Here is a 23,951-nt window from a genome sequence, read left to right as displayed (position 1 = left end):
TCAAATATAGTTTCTCTCCTTTAATAATTTGCACATATGGTTGTGTCGAGAAGGGAAAAAGATTTCAGCTAATGATAAGAGCTGAAATACGACTTCAAAAGGTGCGTGCAGTTGCCAGAAATTATAGCACTGTAACTTTACTCAAATAAAAAGCAACCCCCCGTCCTCGAAGTAATCAATAAAAAGAGAGAAAAAATCCCGAGTGGCTGATGAGTTACTTGTGCTTTACTTTTTAATACTGCATGAATCTCAAATCGACAAAAAAATATACAGTAGGAATATGCAAATTCAAATATTGCCCAACTTGGCAAATAAATGCAACGAAGACCAGCAAGCAAATATTCACGAATAAGTCAAATAAGAGGTTGGCTAGAGTTGGCTTGACTTCGAGGCAAATCAATAGTGTTGAAAAAGCCAACCTCGGACATTTCACTGGTTCGCTCAAGTTCTAACTTAAAGATGCGTCTATGAACGTGCACATTAAATAAAACGAGCAACAGCACCACCCTCTGGCCGTACACGCAAAATGGCTTCAATATGTATTTCTGTACAATAAAGCTTTTTCTGAATATTTTTCCATGACAAATTTGAACAAATAAAAAAATAAAAAACAGTAAAACTTTGCAATTAAAAAAAAAAAACTTAGATATGACAAGAGCAGAATTTGTAATTCATTACATTGTGGTGTTGTGACGCACAGTGGTCAGTGTGATGTGAAAATGAGCACACAACCTGAGAAAGAATCTCGGGTATGCAGCAGTCCAAATGCTGGTGAAGATAAGGAAGGGGCACATTAATTAAGAACAATAATTCTCTTTAAAATTAAAATAATATTCAAGATGCCAAGCGATGTGTGCCACACAGTATTTGCTCACAAGTGCAAACAAAAAGTGTTTCTTTGGGTATAAATAAAAAAAATATTCATCAAAATAATAACTTAGTTGTGGACAGCATAATTTATCTTTAAGAGCAGCTGTCATGCTGTCATTACACACACCGTGCGAAACCATCGGGTGTTCCTATTATTTCCCTCGTCGAGTCACAGTTTAAATTGGACGTCTTCGTGCCGTAAAACTTTGTAGGTGAGCCAGTAGAGGACATTAAACATAAGAAAACTCATAGGAAACAGGGCGCGAGAGATGGTGTCAATCTTTTTGGCTCGGTCCACAAAGCGCCGCCTGATGTCATAGTAGCCCAAGCCAGGAGGTAAGTCGGCAAAAACTGGTGTCGCATCCATCTCGGAAGCGCTCGCCAGTCCCAGGCCGAAAGTGTGGAAGAGTAAACCCTGGCGAGCTAGCTCCTCCTCCTGAAGGGGGAAAAAAACTGAATTAGAGGTTGTGATTTTTTTGCCGATTCTTTTAAGGCGAAGCGCGTACCCGAGCGCAGGCACTGCACTGCTGGCCCGCACTCCCATGAGGCGCATCATTGCCTGCCATGTTGCCTTTCGTCTTGCTCTCGCCACTTCCCTGCTAATGAAAGCGAGAGAGCGGCACAGAATCATCCAAGTGCACGTTTGCGTTCATTAACCGAGTCATCGTCTGTCTATTACAATGTGGAGGGAAAGTCATCAGAGCGTTGTCATCCTGACAAATAAATGCAAATTTTATATGCAAATGATTTGAGGATGCTGCTATAAATATTGAATATTATGAATCCCGCATTTGGTTTCTCACTGTGCTGTTTCTTTCAAGGATTAAAAAGAGGATCAAAACACATTTGTTCCTTTTCCTCGTGAGAGTCAAGGTGAGCTAGGAAGAATGTGCGTCCGAGAATGGCGAGGGGGTTGACGGCTTGAATTAATTACAGGTCAACGCTGTCCGCAGCACGACATGCAGTCGAGATGTGTAACCCGCCCGTGCAGAGCCGGGCTGGGCAGAGCAGAGGGAATTGCAGGAGACAGCTGCCCTGGGGGCTGCGCCTGAGTGGGTGGCCTGCACTCACAATCCGTTGCCGCTCTTGCTCTCTGAGCTTCTTCCTCAATCTGAAGAACTCCTTGTGCTGCCGGGAAACGAAATTAACAGCCGCGTACTCCAAGAGGGCGGCAAACACAAAAAGGAGACACACCGCCATCCAGATGTCGATGGCTTTCACGTAGGACACCTGCAAAAAAATACAAACGTCTCATGTAGTCTATTTATATATGTCTTAATTTGGACTGTCCTTTTATTAACCCTGAGTTTGAAATAAATAATTGAATACAAGTGTCGTCAAGCTTAAAAGGAATTCAAGCAACTCGCACCATGGCTACCGCTGACACCTCACAGGCATTTCACTTAGGGAGGAGCGTTGCTAAGTAAATAAACATGTTCTATCATCTAGCCTTAGGCAACCACTGTATATTGCATGCTTCATAGTGACACATTTCATTAATCCAAAGTGTCCAAATCACACCAGGCTAGTGGATGGAGCAAGCTCCTAAGGTGACTGCGTCCGTTGCAGTGAGCTATGCTATAAGTGACCAAATTGGGCGTCACAAAACAGAGTCTGACCTTTGGTAGAGACGCTCTGGAGCCGGAGCTCTGCGTGGTCATGGTGAGCACCGTGGTGATGCCCAGGCCCACTCTGGCCGGAGCCGCATCCATGTTGATCCAGAAGGACACCCAGGAAAGGATGACAGTGAGCAAGCTGGGTATGTACATTTGGATCAAGTAGTAGCCCATCTGGCGCTCCAGGTAGAATTTGACCTCGATGCAGGTGAATTTACCTAACAACAAGAGGAGATACAGGCACAAACTAACAGGCTGATTAGAGGTCGAGTGACAGAGGTCCTTCCAAGATGCCGGTCGGGGGGTCGTCTTATCGTTTACCTGTGTTGTAATGCTTGGTGCAATAGCCGAGGCCTTGCTCCTCTTTTAGAACAAACTGAGGGAGCACCAGGTCGTCGGCCACCTGCACAGCGCCCACGTCCAGCCATTCGAAGATCAGATCATTCATGGTGTAGCCAACTGGAAGAGAGAGAGGAAAAAAAACAAGCTGGTCAAAAAATTTAATACTGTCAACAGGCTTGAGATGTTACTCACAGCTCTCCAACTGCATGATGCACGTCTGGCTGTCCATGGGGAAGTTTTTTAGATCCATAGGGCATGAGAGGGTTAATGTCAGCCTAGAGGACAAAGATGGCACATTGCATTTGAATCAGCCCATTTATTTTTTTTTGCAATGACTTTAACCTCTGGCATTTTAGCATTAGAGGCAGTGGCCCATGATAGTGTTTTGCTGTCTTTCTGTATTTTATATTCCACACAGAAGAGTAGTTCAATTGCAAACTGAAAGCGACCTAATTCCGTTTAAAAAGCCTAGCGGGTGTCAGTGGCTTTTAGTCATCATCCTATCTGGATTTAGTTATAAATGAGGCATATTAACTCTACCTGGCAACATGTGATGTCATTAAGGATACAATAACAATTCTGTCAATGCTAGATATCGTGTAGCTTTTATTAGTCCTGGATTTTACAGCTCGATTTGGCATATCTTTAACATTTATAGAAATATATTTCTGACTTTATCTAGTTAGACTGTATTTCCTGATTATTCCACCACACTGCTTTGGTGTCACATGAGTGAGTTGAATTTATTTCGCCTGCAGTTAGTATTTACCATGAGCATGATCACTGGATTAGCTGGACACCAATTACAACTCAGCTGAACTGGAGTGGAAAAAGAAAAAAAAATTAGATGGGATCAAATTACCTGATGCTGTAGAGGACATTTCCATTTTGGAATATTCTGAGCAGTGTGTTGTCAGTGGTAACGTCATGGAAATTTGCTCCCTTTTCATTGGCGAAGAATAAATCGGGCTTCCAAATGGAGTCCAACATGGACGGGTCCAGATCCAGCGAGTCATCCGGGTACTCTTTATAAGCCAGTCGAGGGTCGTTCCACTGCTGGCGCAGAAATACGTTTAGCCGGTAGTCCTGCAATCATTTACGTACATAGAAGAGTTAGTTTAGTGGCATCCAAACAAAAAAGCACATTTGTGAGGCTTCTCACTCATCAAGGCAGAGGAGGGTTGACTCACTGCAGTCCAGACTGATTTTATTTTTTTGAATCTATTTAGAAACACGTAAATCAGACATCCCTAAATGGCTGAGTTCGTAAAACAAAACAAAAAGGCTGCCAAAAAAAATCAGGCTTGTGTGCTCATCATCTAAAACGACAGCAAACTTTACTTTCAATTATGACAATTAATAATTAACAAACTCCCTTTTAAGTATTTTAGAAAATACATGAGTCTCGGTATCTCTAAATGTGAATAAATAAAATTCCCCCAGAAAGTATTCACACCTCATAAATAAGCGAGAGTTCTTTTTGGAAGTCCTTATTAAATCTTGATGAGGAAATCCCATTTGACATTTTGCATTTTATTGGTGGTGCTTTTTGTCAAAGGATATTCACAAATTAAGTCTTAGATGTCTCATCTTTTAACTGAAAAGATAAATTAATGTTAATGAAGTCCCCACTGTACACAAATAATGATAAATCGTCCGTGAAAAAAGTGTTTCTGCACTACTGCAATTGCCTGTATTGCACTTTTTACCAATTATACGCCACAATAAACTACAACAAAAAATAAGTGTCAATCACGTAATTATATTTTGAAAGGCAGAAATATAGAGAGACGACTTGATGCTTCTTAGGAGGAAAACTCACCATGGTGGTTTCAGTGATGGAGCCGAAGCTGTTGATGAAGATGTTGCAGGTGACGTTCACAGGAGGTCCTAAAATGGTGGATTGTAACACAGCATGGTTACAAATATTGACTTCATTCTCTAATAGGCCTTAAATAAACAGCATTTCTAGGATACACGTTGACTACTAAACATAAAATATTCAAGTGCCTCATTTCCCTGGAGGTAATCTTTTATTGATTCTACTTTAGTTACATTAGTAGTGTATTTATAGATAATCAGCTGGGAATTTTCTCACCATGTACCGACGACCGAGTGGAGAGAGCTATCAAATATGACATGAAATATATATGAAATTCAACCCTGGAGACTTGTGTGGGGTAAAGTGTGTCAGAAAGAATCTTCTGGCTAGAGCTACAGATTGGGGTTGGGCTGGGGTAGCAGCAGGCGCGGTGCTGTGCATTTCAAATGAAAAGGATCTGAAGGAAGGAAAAAAAATTAGAACTCAAGGCTGTGGGTCAACAGTAAAACAGTGACAGGAAAAAAAAAAAAAAAAGAAACATCAGGGTTGTGTGGGAAGCATCGCAGCCTGCAGCATCTCTGGTCCCCCTTGACCCATCTGTCAGGGATTTGTGCCATTTCAACGCCCACATTGTTGGATAAATTGAGTGGAAAAGCTTCCTCACACCTGTCACGACAAGGAAGCTCCTCCCACCCAGCAGATCCGTGGTTACCTTTGAAGTTGGGGCGGATGCGAGCGTCGTAGCCAGATGTGCGACCCATCAGCTTATCCAGAAAGTCAGATGGCGAGGGCGCTTTGGAAGCGCCGCCGCCGGGTAACTTCATGTCCTTACACTGGACTGACCTGCAGCAGGGTGATCAACCCATCACATGTATTTTTGAATTTTAAAGTGACAATTTTTTTAGAGGAAATATTCACAGAAAAATGCTCTATCATCATTTATCATATTAGTTTGATCCAGAATTAATCTTAAACTTACTTGTTGATAAAATGTGATATAATAAAATATTTACAGTACCTGCCTTGCAGAGAAAACACATAATGAGCCCACAGGATACACAAAGTGTGCAGTTGCATCCTCTGAAGAAAAAGACTCCACCTCTGGAGGGAAAATATAACTGATAAGAGGGGTGAGAAAATGCAGATGTTGCTCCTCCAGCTAAAGCTGTCGTCTGGACTCAGCAGCTCCTCCTTCCCTTTCCCTCAGCAGGTGTAAACTACAAGACGTTGCTGTTGTATAATTCAGAATGCCCGGGAACTTTTCTTTCCCCCCCGCTGCTTGTGTGTTTGTGGGAATGACTTGAAGCTTTCGCTTTTTTTTTTCTTTTTTAAATGGCCACACGCATGTTCAAGGAGCGACTGCTAGAATCTTTAAAGAGACAGTAACTATGTATTTCATGGAATTACTCGCTGTTTCTAATTAGGTTTATTAACACATTTTTGAAAAAGTTACAGCAAGAATAGAAATATTGGAGCTTAACTAAATAATTTAAACACACATTTTGAGACAAATATAAAATAGTATTACTTTTTATTTATTTAATAAAATGTTTTTTTATTTTTTAATAAAATTTAAATAAATACAAATTTAAATAATGTATTTATTTATTTTTTGAATTTTATATATAAATGTTATCTCACATTTCTATTGATAAATGTTTTCCATCTCAAGAAATGATGTCCGATGTTTCCAGCCTGCTGGGTGCATCTCCGAATGAGCCGGGGCGTTTAACAAAAAAAAAAAAAACCCCAAAAAAAAGTCAATATAAATGTGGAAGCTCCGTCCGAAGATTCATCCACTTGTTCATGTAAAATTAATACGAGCCGGCCCGTTATTGCTGCACGTCTGCCTCGCTTGGCTTTGGACCCTTCAGTGTCAAATAGAATAAGAAATGTGTGTGATGAATAAACAGGGATGCATTACTAATAACAGAGGGAAAAAAGACATTTCTGCATGCTTGAGCATTGTCACCTCCAGACAACATAGCGTAAGTAGGTCAAGATGTCCAAAGTTTACGCTTGCAGCGCATTTGACTCTTACACATGCTGATTTTATGGTTTATGGATGGACACAAGACCAGGGTGGCTTTGCTTACGTCTCTTTGCCTCAACAATCCCTTGAGGTCAGCGCATCGCACATTAGTGCCGCGCGAGAATAAAGGGATAACTCCGATTTAAAAATATATTTTTATTTCAGCCTTTCTCCCAACAAGCAGCTGTTTTGTGACCATTACACTGTGACCAGGAGTTGGCCAGAGAAAATATTTGCACCGAGGCATGACAGTTCTTTTTTTCTTTTTTGTTTTAAGGGCAGGAGTAGGGATTATGGACAAGAAATAGAAATTTCAGGTGTAGTATGAAAATAATTCATTGAAATCACAATTTACATAACTGATGGGATACTATAAGTTCACAAAATGTCACTTAGTTTCTCACTGGTCTTCATTGTCCTAATCTTCGTGGATGTTAAACAGTTTAGCCACCTCGTTTAGATCGGCGTGTTCCTCTCCGTCCTTGATAATCTACACAGACAAAAAGATGCTTTTGAGTAAATCAATTCCACAATCTTGTTTTTTTTTTTGTGGGAGGGGGCGACATCTGACCTTTCTTGCGATGGGCATTCGGTTGAAAACGTTCCACAGGATAATGCCCACCACCACTTTGTCTCGCAGGTAGAAAATGACTCCTTTCCCGTAGTCATCTTTGTGCGTCTCAGCGGGAGCAGATATGGAGGAGGCCACGGGGCTCGATGCCACGTCCTCCGTTTCGCTTTCTGAGCGGATACCGGTTCCTGCAGCACAATTTCACAACACAACAAAGTTACTCACTTGCTTCCCAACTAATATATTTGAACATATGATTGCTCATACCAGACTCTTCAGTGGCAGCTTTGGGTGTATCCTTGGCTGTGGCTTTGGCAAAGACCCCCACGGTGGGCAAACTGCTGTCCACAATCCCAATGGCCTCATAGCCTACGTCAGGACCCAGGTCACTCCTATTACACAATATTTGGACACCAAGAATTAACAAATGTCTGTCTAGGTGAAACCCACCCCCAAAATATTTTTGGACTATGCAACGCAGCCTCCTGATGCTTGTAAGCCCTGAAACGGCATTTCAACTATTCAAAGACTGAGTCATTTACACAATCTTATGCTACTCTAGCGCATGCTAGTTCTAATCTTTTGGAACAACACAGTTATGGTGCAATCACCAGCTATCAGAAGCAGGGAATACTGGAGAGTGGTTCATACCAGAACATAGATTGATGCCAGTAAGGCTTGTTGGCTCCTGTCATGTTCTCCCCGGCCAGTCGGCCGCTGACAACGGCATGGTCGTGGTGCTCCACCCGTCTGCGGCCAAGCCTTATGTCGTAGAAACAAGCGGCATCTCCCGCCTGAATGAAGGAAGAGCAGAGAGCATGGTGGTCTTTTTTCATTTTTTTTGGTGCCATGTTGTGAACTCATCTCAAGAGGGCGCTATAGTCACAAGCATAAGTTTGACATTCAAAACTCATGGCCAATTCCTCAGTGTAATCATGGCGCCATTTATAATTTAAGCAATCATTTTTAGTTGACTCAAAGAAAAAAAAGAAAAGTGACATTTGCACTTTTGTTAATAATTACTGACGAGTAGTTAAACGACGCAGTCGTTTTCAATGATTAACCTACCACCCAAATGTTGGACCGAGCTTGCAGCTCGGCATTGACACGATAGCCACCAAAGTCCGAGTCCACCTCCAGACCTGCCGACTTGGCGAGGTCGACGTTGGGCTCCAGACCAACGGCTGCAACCACGTGATCTGTTTTTATCTATGATGTAAAACATGATTAAGTAACTTTTTTTTTATTTTATTTTTTAAACTGTCTCTGAAGTGCACTGGACTTACCAATCGACCATCCTTGAGTTTTATTTCTAACTGATCATCTTTGCATGTCACAGATTTGACGAGAGCTTCTGAGATGACTTTCACACCCTCTGAATAAAATAAAAAAATGTATCTAATATTAAAAAAGTGCTTCCAGGAGTAGATTTAGAAGAGCTAGAAAGCAAAAGGGAGGCAAACCTGTTTTGACTTTTTCTGTAGTCCAGTTGCTGAGATACTCGGGCAGAACTTTGCCCATGTTACCCTTCTCGGGGAACATCTGGATCACCTCCAGACCGGAATCCTGAGCTGAAATGGGACAAGTCACGATCAAGATGCATCAAGTGTTTTCTCCTCTTCATTATTTTTGTCTTACATCGTCTGCCGAGGGCACAGGCCAGTTCGCTGCCCAAGAAACCGCCTCCGATGACTGTGATGGACTTTATGTTTCTGGAGACTTTATCTAAAGTCCGGAAGTCATCAATCTGGAGTGGTGAAAATGTAGAACATTGATGTTACTTTTTTTTATGACTTTAGGTAGTGTCCTGACCTCTGGTGACCTCTAAACACTGACCTTACGGAATAAAGTCGTCTTCTGCTTCACCTCCTCTTCTGCTCGGTCAATAACTTGCAAATTTCTTGGAATGCCGCCTTGGATAAAGTGAAATTAGCTTTTACATAGCGCAAACAGCGGCTCAGAGGACAGAAGGTGAAGTGGCAAACCTGTGGCAATCAAGCACTTGTCGTATGAGATCTCCGTGTCGTCGTCTAGTTTTACTTTGTTTCCCCTCACATCCATGTGGACAACCTAGAATGACATTTTGTTTTTCTTGTCAAAAATCAGATCAGTGCAATTTTCATCAACTGAGCTCGTTTGACGATAATTAGGCCATTGGACTAACCTTTTTGCTTGAGAGAACTGCCACGCCGCCATTTTCTGCAGTACTCAGTTCTTCTGGAGTAATGTAGAATGATGGTGGTTGAAAGTAAATACTGCAAAAAAATAAAATCAAGTACAGTCAATGTCATCTTTTAATTATCATGCAAGGTCTCAGTTCAGTTTTTCTGGTTTGTTTTGCAAGTTGAGTGACAGACCTTCGTTCTTTTCCATTCCACTGCTTGAAACGTAGTGTTTCTGTCACAGTGGGGTCGTCAGAGAACCACAGCTCTTTGGACAAGGGCGGTCTCATGTACGGGAGGTCCGGCTCGTCCGTCACAATCAAAACCTGTTTGCAGACGCCGCGCTTTCGATTACAAACAAAAGACAGGACGCCGCTTTGAAGCAGAAAGTAAAACTCACGCGGGCGCCGGGGTCTCTGGCTCGAATGGAGCGGGCAGCGGCGAAGGAGGCCGTCCCACCACCAATCAGGAGGTAAGGAGCATGTGGGGGAAGTGCGGGTGAGGGCTGCTCAGTGGTGAGTCCTTCAGCTAGCAAGACAAAGAGAGAAAGAGTCAGAGAACGGTAGATGACCTGTTGCCAATAAACCTGCTAGGACGGAAGAGAAATTAACCTGTGGACTGGAAAAATGTTAGTCTGAAGAGAAAAAGGCAGAGAACTTAATATCATCCAAAATCTCAGGATCACCCCCCTTTTTCTGCTCCCAACGTTGCTGCAATAGAATCTTACCACTCTCTGCCACCACTTCAGCCTGCGGCTCAGACGGCTCGGCTGCGGGGCTTTCAGCTTCTGCGGGTTCTGTCCGCAGTCAGGACAAAATCAAAAACATCGCAAGTGTATGTCACAGGTTCCCTGCGCAGGACACGGAGGCGCTTACCACTCTCCACAACAGGCGCCGGGGACGGCTCGGTTAATTGGGCTGGCTCTGGCTCGGAAGGGGGCGGGGCTTCTGGTAGTATAGTAGTAGAATTATTAGCCTGTGACTGAGATTGGAGTTTTTTTGTTTTTTTTTTAACTGCCTCAGTCAATACAGGCAACTCAATTGTTGGCACAGCCTCGTTCACAAATGGGATACGTTGAATCCTTGATGTCTTACCCTCCTCAACGAGCGACTCAGCGGGTGCTTCTGCTGCTACTTCTTCTTCTGGTGCTGCTTCTAACACAGGCTCGTCTGTTGTCGGGGCGATCCATAGCACCAATTTAGACATAAGACTACTATGTCAAAGGGATGACCACAAAGTTGCATGCATTTGCTCACCTAGATAAAATGAATACAAAAGCATGCCTCATCATCATAGCTGGAAGCTGCACAGTTCAAGTTAACCACTTTCTGTGTGTCATGGCACATTTTTTAAAACATTTGGAGTTCCCTTTTAACCCAAAGGCAGCAGTATTGCATTTGGAATTGCAACTTCCAGCCACGTCCAAAGATGATATGTTCAACATTGGAAACAAACACAAAAAGAAAACGGTCAAACTATGACACAGAAAAGATGCAATTGATATCAGGATAGGAAAACCACATGGACCCTGTTCACCAGGTGTACAAAGACAGCGACTGCAACTGGGAAAGGTTAATACACTAGGTTCATTCAAATGCACTTATAAAAGGAAATGACTGGAAAGGTTAAGTGTGAGGAGGGAAAAGGCACACATCACGAAATAAAATAATATGCATAAAAAGGAATAAGTACTGCATGCAGTGTACAAGGCATTCATGGTACTCGTGTGTAAAAGTGATATCCAAAAGTGAAGATAAAACTTCATTCAGGAATGCTAGCCAATATTTTTTTTCATGCATTTTATTTTCACAGTATTGTCAGTGGTAGGATACTAACACCACCTTTGCTGGCCAATGTTTCAATTGTTCAAATTTCAAAACAAATTTTCCCATCGCAAATAATGGAAATAAGTCAAATTGTCATCATTTAAGACAATTTATTACGTTAACTCTTAAAGTAATTTTTTATGAGATGTTTTACTTTTTTTATCATCATCAAAGTGCTACTAAAACTATTTAGGTTAAATTCCATTAAAATTGCATTACCCAAATTGACCACTTGGTGTCACAAAATAGTATCACTAAAGAGCAATAGGAGTTTATGGTGGCATGGAAATTCGATTTAAAAAATATTAGTCATATAAATATTAAATGAATCAAACCTTTTAGACACGAGACCACATTTCACATCAAATAGAAAAGTCAGCAAATAACCTTGGATAGGTTCAGGTGCTTCACTTGAGGCTGCTGTCTCAGCATCAGGCACGACAGGGCTCGGCTCTTCGGACAAAGGTGCGGCTTGAGGTTCTGACTCTGGAACAGCTGCGAGACAAACAAATAGTACGTCTGTACAACTTAACACAACCAACTCTGTGGTCTGTTTACAAACACAATGTTGACTATCAAATTAAACTTAAACACTCACATTCTGTTTCAACGGTCTCTGCGGCTACAAAAACAGAGTAGTAGAAATATTCTTGATTAGAATTTGGATTGCGACAACAATCAACAGTAGTAAAAATCAAATGTTCTAACCAGGAGTTTCCATCTGGACGCTGGCGGTTGCTTGTTGGGTTCTTCGATGTGGTCGAGATGCGATTTCTGCAATTCGTTCTTCATATCTTTGCTGGTCTCCTTTAACAGTTCTATACGCCTACAGAAACAGCAGAAGCAGCCAACATCATCACCTCTACTGACAAACATTGCACAAATGTGAACAGCAATAACTGGAGGTGAGCTCACTCACGTAAATTGCTCCACCAAGGCAGGTTGCCCCAACCAGGAGGACATACAGCTGATTTTCTCCACCACCTCCTGCAGGCCCTGTCGCCATATGAGCCCCAGGTACATGTGCAGGTATTCTAGCATTATGCAAACCTGAAAAAGAAAAAAGCTCCGGCTTGATCGGTTTTCACAAATGCTATCAAGTCTTTAAATCATAAGTATTTGGGGATAATGTGATTTATGAGTGACCGGTATTTGTGCTACTCAAGAGACCACAAAAGTGGGCATCTATATCAAAATTGGGCCTTTACAAAAATGATTACCCCATCATGAATATTCAAAAGGCCTAATATAATCACAACAGTAGAAACAGTTGTCACGCCTCTGTACACTACGACCACAATAATAATGTTTTGTTGGATTACGGGATTAAATCTCAAATCAAAATTGGCTCGTGTAACATTTTTAGTCAGGCATAACTCAGGGCCTGAAAATATTCAATTGTATCAAGTTCAGGCAATATCGCAGTTCGCTTGGTGGCTACTTTCGCTCTTTTCCGGTGAATTGAAGGTCATACATCGACCAAAATCACCACATTGGTTGTCCAAAATGAGAAATGAACGAAATGAGAAGACACGGCGTCATAACAAGTACCGTTAATCAAATGGCCCAAATTATTGGGTGTGCTAAAAAGAATAATGCAAGCAGATGTGTCAAGTTTTTGCATACCTGTCCTCCTCACATTTTGCCGACACAGTGTTGACGAGGCTCTGGCAAGGGGAGCAAGCTTTCTCCACACGGTTCTACATTTGAGCATTGTTGCAACTTGCCTGGTATCAATTCCTTCGTCACTTGCCGACCTGACAGGTAGGTGCACCAATGCCACTAAATTAACCTAATCCTAACGCCGCTTGCTCAATCCTGCAACCAGCCGCGCTGCACAAGGCCAGAGACAGGTCATACGTTGCAGGGGAATCATGGGTAATTGTAAAGAGCTTAAAGTGCTCAAGAGGAACGCTACGAGGAAAGCTGGTGACTAAAGATGGAGCCGTGATTTGCTAGGTTAAATATATGCCCACAAAGTTGGAAATTTCATTCATCCACCTCTTTATTTTTCATTATTAAAACTATAACAGAGAGACGATAAATGTTTAGTCAAAAACAGTTTAGCGCTGAGTGATCTTTGAGTTACACTCACAAACGGAATCTCTTCTTTGAAGATCTTTGGCGTAACGTCATTAATATTCACAAGCGTTTTGATTGGTCAAAAGCAGCGCGACGTCCACTCTGAGCCAATGAGGTCGTAATTTCCTTATTGGGCGTCACACCGCAACCCGCCCCGTGAGCTCTACTTCGCATGCGTGTAACGGCAGCCATGTTTGAGCGGTACATGTCTAAATTGGAAGTAGGGCTATGGTAGAGACTTCCTCACTGGGGTATCCTAGTGGTTGAAATATAAAAACTATAACTTACTTTTATTATAAAAATGAAAAAATAAAATACAATCAAATAAAAAAAAACAGCGATAAAATAAATGTAAATAAACGTGAATTAAAATATAACAATACAGACGGTAACATTGGATCCATTTTCATATAAACTCAACATTACTCTTGGAACTATATACTTGAAAAACAGGTGTATCTTTTTGGGGTACCACATATACTGTACAAGTTATACTGATATATACAATGGTGTGTCGAAAACATCGTAGACAGGCCCTTTACGATTACATTAGAAAATGCATGTGAAATGTTACAGTGGGTAGACAACATGGACAGCAAAAGATACAACTTACTATTGGGATTTTTACATCCAATAGGTATTCCCCCCCCAATTTCTTGAATTTTACTGATATTTAACCTTCACCAATGCCGTGCAAAATAACTCATTTGATGTCATACATACGCAAAGATATTCTGAAATGTCAGGTACAAGGAGAAAACAAATGATGCATTCAGAATGAAGTCTTTCAACAGCAGGATATCACGTTTCTCTTTTTTGACCTAACCATCTCCTGCTTACGAGTTGAAGCTTTCAGTTTTTACTAGAAAAGGTTCATCCCTTCTTGGTAACATAAACAGATGATTCTCTCACTCCCCTTCTCTCAGTCAGTGTAATCAGTTTTTTGACTTCCTCCTTTTGGAGTGGCTGGGCTGAATACCAGAACACAGGATATGCTTGCTCTCAGTTTCACAGCAACAGCAGCAGCAGCAGCAGCAGCAGCAGCAGCAGCAGCTACAGCAGCAGCAGAGGACGACACGCTCTGCAGTCAAGATGAGTGCTGGGGATGTGGTCTGCACTGGCTGGCTCATTAAATCACCCCCGGAGAAGAAACTCAAGCGATTTGTGAGTAGATACACACACCGGACACTTGTTTTTGTCTTTTTGTCTCATACCACTGCAGCAGCTTAATAGTATAAATGCCACCCTGTGCTATTAAGGCTCCTGCTAGTGTGTGTGTGTGTGTGTGTGTGTGTGTGTGTGTGTGTGTGTGTGTGTGTGTGTGTGTTTGGGGGGGTGGGGGGAGTATGATGTGTGAGCATGTGTGTGGATACTATACAGTATATATTGTAATACGAATTTGAAACATGTCTAGTCTCTAGTTCAGACTCCTTCTTGTTATGATAACCACATGTGATGATGACACAAGCAATAAATTACAAATCATGGAAAACAACTCATGTAACAAACAAAATCGTAAACAGCACATCGCCTTGACCGGCATGCAGTTGTTGGGGTCATGTGATCTTGGGCTTAGCCACTCACTGCATGTTTTTGGTGCAGGGGAGCCTGTGTATTGTGAAACATGGGAAGTCATGTCAGCCCAACCAGACATCAGTCATGAGCAGCAAGCAGAAATAGTCCCGCTTTTTGATGGGCTGCTTGCACTTCCTCTGTGCAAAGAGGAGGAGGGAATTTCGTCAAAACAAATACGGCTGAAGAGAAAAAGAAACTTATTGAAGGACAGCAGAGCAGTTCTGCTTGTGCCAGATGATAGATTCCATACATGTTGATGAGTGCCATGTGCTTTATTCAAATACTCTAACCCAATATGAAAATATCTCTTATCTGGATGGAATGGAATCAGGTGACAAAAAGGAGTGGTAAGGAACGCTGATCCTACCTTCTATGTTAAATTGTACATGGTTGACCTTTAGCTACACACCCATCATCAACATCATCATCACTAACTATAAATTGGGCAGTGTTGGTACTAATTGTGGTTTGTCATAACACTTCCTGACTCCAACTGACATGCAAGAGCAGATAAGCAGATAACCCCCACACAAAGAAGAAGAAAAGTTCTTGTAAACGAAGCCACAAAACCAAGTGTGAAGTCAAGTTTTAACATACGTGTACATTTAGAACCCACATCAAACTCTTCTCAGTATGGTTTCCAATCAATCATCCATTCTGTAGAAGTCTGTTGTGCTGAAAACAGCAAACTTCCTCTTCTATGTGGGGGAATTTGAGTAAAAGGTTCCGCCTGGTGACCGTATCAAAAACAAATGTATTTTAAAGTTGCTAAGTAAGCTGTGATCTAGTTCCCATGACTGGTCATGACTAAAAAGGTGCTGATAGGGTTGCACTACTGTATTCGGAGACAATACACAGAATTTGGTTCCCTAAACAGGTCTCACCTTCTCTCCTTGTAGGCATGGAGAAAACGTTGGTTTGTCCTACGAAGAGGTCGCATGAGCGGGAACCCTGATGTGTTGGAGTACTACCAAAGTAAAAGTTCCAAAAAGCCAATCCGCATCATTGACCTGAAAGAGTGCAAGGTGGAAATGCTGAACGGGCAATTGGGGATAAAGCGTGACTTCCAAGAAAAGCATCTCTTTGTGGTGAAGACTTCTGCTCGTATGTTCTACCTGGTGGCCAAGACTGAGGAGGAGATGAACGTCTGGATCAGCAGCATCAGTCATATTTGCCAGTTTGGCAACCACGAGGAAGCAGGTGAAGTACATTCAAGCCGGTCCTACAATAAAAAGGGATTAAAAAAAAGAGAAAGTGCTTACCATTATATAATGTAAAAAATTCAAATCCGATTTTTTTTTTGCTTGAGTTGCACCATTTTGCCTTTTGGTGTCACTCTTGTCACCTTTGTGCTAGTACAAATCCCCCCCGCAACACATTCTCATTGCCACTTTTTTTTTTTGTCAACAGGGAGCTCTGAAGAAGGATTTCCTCACACCCCAGCATCACTTCAGCCGTCAAGTGACAACTCTGACCGGGTGTCTCTATCAAGTCAACAGGGCTCCAGTCACCCACCCGATTATCTTGTCTTGTCCCAATGCGGGACAGGAAGTGGAAGCACTTGCAGGTATGTCAATCTTAGAAAAATCACAAGATGAATAAAGTTCATCTTTTTCATTGCCGTTGATTTTGACAATCTTATATCCGCAGACATAGCAGCTTTTCAAATTCGGAGACTTCTTTGGAGCAGAAGTCGACAGAAGATGTTTTCAAGGACATTGTGCCCTCACCTCCCTGCAATGGCTCGTCATCTTTTAACTGCATTTCTCAGTTCCGCCTCAGTCCATCTCCGTTCCCACACGGGATACTGAGCAACCCTCCTCTCAGCGCGCCTTGCACAGCCCTAGCGCCACCTTCCTCCTCATCTCCGCTCCATCTCTGCGCTATGAGCGTCTTCCAGTTTGACAAACCATACTCCCGTGCGTCATTTGAGGCCGCCAAGGACAAGCAAACACCTCCTCCGCTGCCACCTAAGCCCAACCATCTGCCTGATGAAGGCATTCGCAGGCCGAGGGCAATGAGTGCACGGCATTGCCCAAAACATGTCGCGCCGCTTTTCCGAAGGACATCTTTGTCAAGCTTGGACCATTTCACAATTGGTATGTTTTGATAGGAGAGCCAGATTAAAAGTCATCTTGGGCCAGGATTCAAACTGATGTGACCAAATGGGGAAATAATTTGCATACAGCAATTTTTTTTTTTTTTTAGCAGATGCTGACAGCAGATCAACAGGAAACAGAAGGCAGACTCTTAATGTGGTAAGACAATCATGGCACAACCAAAGCCAGCAAGACGAGTCCTACGTCGCCATGGTTTCCACACCGTCACGCGTCAGCGTTGTTGAGGGTGACGCTTACATTCCCATGAGCCCCATCAGCATGCCCGATACAAACAAAAAAGTCAAGGCCACCAAGACTCTCAGCTCCCTCGTGTGCCAACCGGGAGAATTTGCACCTCCTCCGATCCACCGTCATCTCAAACCTTGTTTAAGGAGAGGTGAGCGTGACTGGACTGAATGTTTTGAATCGTGCGCATAAGACACTGCAGACGTCTTGGTAGCGCTTTGCTAAAAATAGGTCATTGTAAATGCAAAATTCAGACCTCTGTTTGCATTTCAAACCATGTTTAAGACCTTGTTGTCCTGTCTGGATTCACAGCTCGACCCCCACCTCTTGATTTGAGAGGCCTCTCTACAATCACTGAATGTCCTGCTCATCATCCTTTGAGCAGAACAAAGACTGATTCGTGGTGAGACTGATTGGAACTTGCATTTTCATGTTTATTGATGCATCTTATGCCATTTGTAAACATAGCTGTTGAAATTGTGATCTTTTTTTTTTTTTTAGAACTAGCATTATTTTAACACTTAAGTCAATATTTATTATATTAATTTATTTTTATATTTTTTATATATTATTATATACTATATTTTGTATTTATTTCAATATTTTTTTTGCTGTAGTTTCAGCTTTTCTGGAACGTGTTTATCTTATGAAGGAAGCTTTGAGAACGGGGACAATTCAAGAGATGAAGATGCAAAGTGGGCCACAATGGTAAAATATGAATCAAAACGTGTAGGTTGCACAATTTTAACCTTGACTGAAGCACAGACTGGCATAATTATAATTCTAAAAATGTCCAACTATCAAATTCAGTATCTTAAAGGGTTGCAAAGGGGGGAAAAAAGAGGACAACAATTTCAAAACTAATTTGCCTAAAATGTCTAAAAAGGCCTGGACGGGCCGACTAGAAAAATATTTTAGGGATGATATTGGATAAAATTGTGCATTTACCTACAAATCACATGAATCCCACAATTTATGCTTCGTCATTTTTCCTTGTGTAACAGTTTTTTAACATACCATGAACTTGGAACATTTATAAGCTATTTTTCTGTCCACAGGAGTCAAGACAACGCTTCTCCCTCAATGTCGAAGGAGTTGTTCAACCTTGGGCAAGAAGATCGAACCTTGACTATTTATCATTGGATTTCAACTCGGCTTCTCCTTCTCCTGTACAGAAGGTACAATGATGCAAGCGCAATAGCGTGACTCAACATGACCTTTGACGTTCACCTCCTCCTCATGTGTCTCCACAGAAGCCTCTTCTTTCTGATGAACATCGAGTAGATTACGTGCAGGTTGATGAGAAGAAGACTCAGGCACTACAAAACACCAAGATGGAATGGATAGATGTGCGACAGTCGAAAACATAAGTCAAGAAAGTCACAATGAAAAATATCAGCACATTTGGTTGGTCTGAAAGAAAAAACTTCAGCATCTTCAACATGCACTGGGGGGGGGAAATGACAGCAAATCTGTTTTATTAGTTCTCATTGATTTGAAATGTAGCATAATATTTCTTTGTGAAGGACCAAACCACACCACAGCAATTCTGCTCATAAATATTCATACTGCTTATTTAACCTGCATCGATAATGACACAACGTAAAATAAATGTGACAAGTAAATTATTCATTTTTTTTCTCACTGTGATTATTTTGTAAGTTATTAAAAGGATGGAAACATGCGATGTGTGGAGACGTTTGTGTTAAATATACTTAACAGGTTTGCGCGTGCGTGTGTGTGTGTTGATTATAACAGTATAATAAGCAGTGGTTCACATGTTGCGTCACTAACATGCGCCGTAAGGACTACGCGAACTGTTGTGCAGCCTTTGGCATCTTTGCAGAACGTCTCGTGTGAAATCAGCACGCAATAGCCTGATTAATCACAACAACGACACCCCTGCTTATTTGCACGATATTTCTCCCACTTTGCTGGATTGCCGTCACCTACCGTGAGACACCGTGCGGTCACGAACTGTGGAATTTACACACTGGTGACGGATTGTAGCCTGTTAGCAAGCAGCAGTTGCTAGCGAAAGCAACAAACCGTGCAAGCTTGCAATCTCGGCAGAAAACGAACGCTTGATGCGAGGAATTAAAATAAAGTTAGTGATGCCAGAGATGTTGCGTTGGGGTACGTGATTGGGGGAGATTTGGGCTGCAGCTGGTAAGTGTGTTTATGATACAATTACGATACATATTTGATGTACTGTAACTCGTCATTCACTGAACGTCAATATAAAATTGGCGGTGCGATTTAAGTCAGCACATCTTTGCATTTTGTTCAGATATAGTAGATTTGTGCATACTCGTGTATTTTAGCCAAGTCTCCGTCGAATATGACTACGTCGTTAAAGCCTGTTGCATTATCAATGTATTTTTGTTAGTTTGGAATCGTGTAGTAATTTTCTCTCATTATCAATGTTGTACCATATTTTAGTTTTATTTGCAGTTGAGTCTGTGTAGCACATTTATGTCTATCTAGCACATTTTATTATTATTATTATTATTATGTACTTCAATATTATCCCAAACAGGACACCATCCATGATCATGTCTTGATTGATTGCACTGGGCTCTCCCTAAAATTTGCATGGTGCAAAGCCAGATTAATTGACTTTTGCCTATTTTCTGATTTTATCTGTGTGTTTTTTTTAAGGTTTTTTTTTGGGGGGGGGGTAATATTTTTGGTTGTTCAATGGACAAAACAGCAAAGTAATGGTTACATATTTTTCACTGCAGGACTCCTGATGGATAGATGAAGAAGCAACAAGAGTGAACCACACTGCTGTTTGTCAACAATCAGCTGAAACAACATCCAAAAAAAGTCATGATTTTGTAAACAAGCTAGCCATGGCTTCTCGTGACGCTGACAAGCTCCCAAGTGACACCGGGGACTTGGAGAGCATTTCGGGATCACTCTCTAAGTGCGGCCCTCCTGACATTACACAGGAGCATCTTCCAGAAAAAACAACTTCGACAGTGAAAGCTCGAAAATCGGGGAAATTTAGGACTGCGCTTTCATTCTTTGGAGTTCGCAAAAGCATGTGTCTCTTACCAAGCTTTTTTGGCGGGAGGAGTAAAAACCAGAGCAAGAAGGGAATTTACAAAAGCAAAACTCATGATGGGCTAAGCCAAATAACTCATAATGACAGCCTGAGAGGTGACTCCGCCTCCACTGGCGATTTCGAGTACTGTAGTAGTGACTGTCCTGAAGCTCTTCATGGCAATGAATGTTGTTTCCCCAGTGAACAGAAATCGCAGTCGCTCACTAGACAGAAACGGGGTTTGAAAAGTTTTTTTAGTAGTTTTAAACATCACAAAAACCATCGAAACGATAGTTTGGTTAAAACGGAGATGACTTCAATGTCTCCCCCTCAGTCTCCTGTCCAGAACAACCCCGATGTCACACAGTGCCTGGAATCTGAACCGGACGTGCCTGATTTTGCAAATATAATGTGTGCTACTTCACTGGCACCTGAATGTAATGACACACAAGTCGTAATTTTAGAGAAAAGTTCCGACCAAGAAAGCGCTACAATTGAGTGTGATAATCAGTCGTGCGTTGATCAAATCGATGAAATCAATCTGATGGCTGTGGTTTCCAGCGAATACAAGGAAAATGCTAGCGAGCCTCGTCAGTCACTTGAGATGATGCCCGATCCGACGTTGAAGTCCGAAACACCCGCTGGCTCATCCGATCAACTCAACCTGATTTACAGTGAGGTCGCCTCACTTAAGAGCTTCGATTCACTCACCGGTTGCGGAGACATCATTGCGGATCAAGAAGTTGACAGCATCACAGATGCCACAGTTTCCGGAGAAAGAAATAGAAACGGAGGGAAGCGGACCTCCTGCTTTCTCACCTACCAAGGTGGTGGTGAAGAAATGGCCTCCCCTGAAGATTTAGACGAACAGTGTCTTCATGATTTCTGGGAAACGAATGCATCCGAGGAACTTCACTGTCCTTGCAACCAGGACCGCATGACTCCGACTGCTAGCACGCCGTCCTCGCACGATATGGACTTAGCGGACAGTAACAGCGCACAGCAAGCTAGCACCATCAACACTTCAGCTGATGTGTTGACACCTCAAAGTGAGCATCAAGAGTCAGTTCCTAATAGTGATGAGGGCTACTACGATTCAACTACCCCAGGTCCAGATGAAGGACAGGACCGGACAGATCGACTAAGGCAGACTAACAAATTACCCAGGGACAGTTACAGCGGGGATGCCCTCTATGAACTGTTTGCGACTGATGAGAGTCTCATCAGTCCGCACAATGAAAGCAAAGCTAGACTGCCGACTTCCGTAAATGTCGACTGTAAGACGAGGTACGTGTCAATGACATCGGACCCAGATTTGAAAACATCCAAAGAGCACCATCCAGAGGAAAACAAAGCGGACAGTTGCCAAACTGTTTGTTTCTCCCAAGCGCTGGTAGACTACGAGAAAAGCTCTCAGATGTTGTGCGAGTTGCACAACGCAAGCGTGGACGTCTTGGAGACGAGCAGCGCCTTCACCCCAAACATGGAGGCCTTACCTACCATCGTCACGTTCGATGTGGTGGACGCGCATAACGAGGGGGAATATGAGGAGCAGATTCACATGGAACTGGAGGAGGACATTTCATCACCCTATCAGGACTTTGAAGACAGCTACCTCCAAAAAGATGCTTTTGCCGACTATCAAATGTTAGATCTGTACGAGCAGAGTCTGATCAGCAGCACGTGGGCCATCGCCAGTCTCCCACGGCACCTTGGCCTTACAAGACTAAGCCAGTCCATGTCTCATCCCTTGTCCCTAGACAGGAGAAGTCGGTCTCTGGACACGGAAAGCCTTCAGTTGCAGATGCCCGCCGCGTACAGAGAGAGCAGAGCTGCTAACCTTTCCCGTCCTCAATCTGAAAGAGATCCAGAGAGTGATCCTCTGGCTTATTATAAAAAGAAGGGACTCGCGTCAGAGGTTCGAGACGGCGCTACGTCCTTACCATGGCAAAGCCGCTCAGAAATGGCTTTAAGCCTTTCTTTGCGCCATGACGACGGAACACAAACAGTTGAGAAACAGAACATGTTTTCGGATTCATTCAGCAGGGGCTTACCCGACAGCGAAGGCCACCTTCACTCTGACGTGCCAACGCCCGATGATGTAACGTCACAAGACGCAGAGCTTTACAATCGGCCGTGCCACCTCCCCTTGCAAACGTATTGTTTACCTCATAGCACCTTCGGTTATTCAGGAATCGATGCATCGTGCGGTGCCGGTGAGGATCCGTTACGCAAAGCCGCTGCTGATTTGCACTCGTATATGCAGTTTAGTCAAAGCAGACAGACGGCGGCCAGTAGGGAAAGAATAGCTCATTCGGGAAGTGCTGTGCCAACGGAAGACCCGCCCGCAACAAAATGACCCTGAAATTCTCAATAATAACGTGCCATCGATTGCTGTGTGTGTTAATTTTAGCGATGACTACTTACTTGAACAATTCATTTGAAACGTGCCGCGCAAAAAAAATGAAATTAAACAGTCGTGTTGAATTGAGAAAGCCAAATTGTTAATGGTTTCATTGGAGGAATGAATGCTGGCGTTTTGGAATCACCAAGCATGTTTTACAAAAACAATCTCATGTACGTATATCCAGGTTTCATCTGTTACTCTGAAGGCTTCTCATCAGCCTGGTTTGCATTTAACACCAGTTGCCTCTTAAATTGTTTACTTGATTCTATCGTGTGTTTTTTTTTGGTCATCTCATTTAAGGGTGAAGAGGCTTTTAGTCGTTTTAATTTAGTCATTTGGGTGGAGAGTACCGAAGTAGATTGTGTTGCAAAAGCAAAAATGAAGTCATAGTTCTTGCACAATAGTGTAGATAGTATGGTGGGATGAAGCTGGGTTATTTGACACGAGTGGAATACTGCTTGACTGCCTGTGTGGTGCAAAAAGCAAAATACTGGCACAATTTATGCAAATGATTGCATCAGAGTCAAGGAATGTGGTTTGAATAGAAAGCCCTGCCTCACGTTCATATCATTTTTTTTCCTATGCTTCTTTGGTTAGATGACATGAACAAATGTCATGGAATGATTTGTATTTATATTCTCAGCTGTTTGTACCTTGTAAGAAAATGTTGTCAAAACTTGTCTTCTGTCTTATCTGTTACTTTGAAACAAAATGTTTTGTCAATGTGAACACTGCCTTAAAATAAACAAACACAAAAAAACTTATAGCATTTGCATTTTCCTGTTTCGGTATCTTTCAGTCTATTGTCTCACTCATCTTTTTTTTTTAGTGCATTCTTGACTAGAAGAGTGATTCATGTTTAAAGAATGAAATCCACATCAATAAAGCTAGTCATCCCTAAATCTAGCTTTTACTTCATTTTATTACAAATGAACTCATCTTAATAATAAACAATGAAAAACTGTACTGCAGTTACCTAGAGATGTCAAAAGAGGGTGGCAAATTACTAATTTTGTCTAAATGAAGTTCCTCAACACACCTCAGTGCGAAGAGGATACCAAAAAATGGGTGATTTGTCTGGAGGGGGGTGGCACGAGGACATGTCCCCCTGCAGTTAGGACCACGATCTGTCCCCCGCACTTAAGGCAGACTAAAACAGAGGACTAATGTTCCTTTGCCATTATTTGAAATAAGAAATTTACAACAGATTTTTTGTGTATAGGATATATGGTGATGCTCCCCCTCCTCCTCG

At 42.3% G+C, this 23,951-nt stretch overlaps 5 protein-coding genes across 12 annotated transcripts in view; 2 read left to right on the top strand and 3 right to left on the bottom strand.

The window, feature by feature from the left end:
* Positions 1-23,951, bottom strand: part of gng8 (guanine nucleotide binding protein (G protein), gamma 8) — a 757,718-nt gene that overhangs the window by 555,577 nt on the left and 178,190 nt on the right. The window lies entirely within an intron of this gene.
* LOC119133327 (glycine receptor subunit alpha-2-like) lies at positions 215-6,201 on the bottom strand. The gene is made up of 10 exons (XM_037269021.1): positions 5,669-6,201; positions 5,363-5,493; positions 4,651-4,718; positions 3,691-3,914; positions 3,021-3,103; positions 2,808-2,945; positions 2,490-2,704; positions 1,942-2,100; positions 1,377-1,469; positions 215-1,306 (listed from the first exon to the last, which is right to left on the bottom strand). Exons 1-10 carry the CDS (start codon positions 5,725-5,727, stop codon positions 1,040-1,042), a joined length of 1,437 nt encoding a protein of 478 aa, XP_037124916.1. The 5' UTR covers positions 5,728-6,201; the 3' UTR covers positions 215-1,039.
* Positions 6,824-13,143, bottom strand: aifm1 (apoptosis inducing factor mitochondrion associated 1). 7 transcript variants are annotated; one of them, XM_037268984.1, is made up of 21 exons: positions 12,868-13,143; positions 12,161-12,291; positions 11,950-12,067; positions 11,840-11,863; positions 11,629-11,736; positions 10,510-10,584; positions 10,291-10,362; positions 10,143-10,211; positions 9,816-9,943; positions 9,611-9,741; positions 9,418-9,508; positions 9,239-9,323; positions 9,090-9,166; positions 8,892-9,000; positions 8,717-8,824; positions 8,540-8,628; positions 8,322-8,462; positions 7,905-8,047; positions 7,521-7,645; positions 7,254-7,441; positions 6,824-7,172 (listed from the first exon to the last, which is right to left on the bottom strand). In XM_037268984.1, the coding sequence occupies exons 1-21, from the start codon at positions 12,953-12,955 to the stop codon at positions 7,101-7,103; spliced, it is 2,172 nt and encodes a 723-aa protein (XP_037124879.1). In that variant the 5' UTR covers positions 12,956-13,143; the 3' UTR covers positions 6,824-7,100. The 7 variants fall into 7 exon arrangements, with proteins under 7 accessions (XP_037124879.1, XP_037124881.1, XP_037124883.1 ...); XM_037268986.1 differs by having other exon boundaries at positions 10,291-10,359; XM_037268988.1 differs by lacking the exon at positions 10,510-10,584.
* gab3 (GRB2 associated binding protein 3) lies at positions 14,167-18,893 on the top strand. 2 transcript variants are annotated; one of them, XM_037269009.1, is made up of 9 exons: positions 14,167-14,487; positions 15,798-16,098; positions 16,309-16,465; positions 16,549-16,997; positions 17,107-17,394; positions 17,556-17,646; positions 17,861-17,951; positions 18,302-18,421; positions 18,497-18,893. In XM_037269009.1, exons 1-9 carry the CDS (start codon positions 14,416-14,418, stop codon positions 18,611-18,613), a joined length of 1,686 nt encoding a protein of 561 aa, XP_037124904.1. In that variant the 5' UTR covers positions 14,167-14,415; the 3' UTR covers positions 18,614-18,893. The 2 variants fall into 2 exon arrangements, with proteins under 2 accessions (XP_037124904.1, XP_037124905.1); XM_037269010.1 differs by having other exon boundaries at positions 14,168-14,487; positions 17,110-17,394.
* LOC119133300 (APC membrane recruitment protein 1-like) lies at positions 19,039-23,463 on the top strand. The gene is made up of 2 exons (XM_037268968.1): positions 19,039-19,412; positions 19,988-23,463. Exon 2 carries the CDS (start codon positions 20,099-20,101, stop codon positions 22,649-22,651), a length of 2,553 nt encoding a protein of 850 aa, XP_037124863.1. The 5' UTR covers positions 19,039-19,412; positions 19,988-20,098; the 3' UTR covers positions 22,652-23,463.

Source organism: Syngnathus acus, chromosome 14 (genome assembly GCF_901709675.1).
Source record: "Syngnathus acus chromosome 14, fSynAcu1.2, whole genome shotgun sequence".
Lineage (NCBI taxonomy): Eukaryota > Metazoa > Chordata > Actinopteri > Syngnathiformes > Syngnathidae > Syngnathus > Syngnathus acus.
The sequence above is the reverse complement of the archived record's forward strand: the minus strand, read 5'-3'. Positions and strand labels throughout refer to the sequence as shown.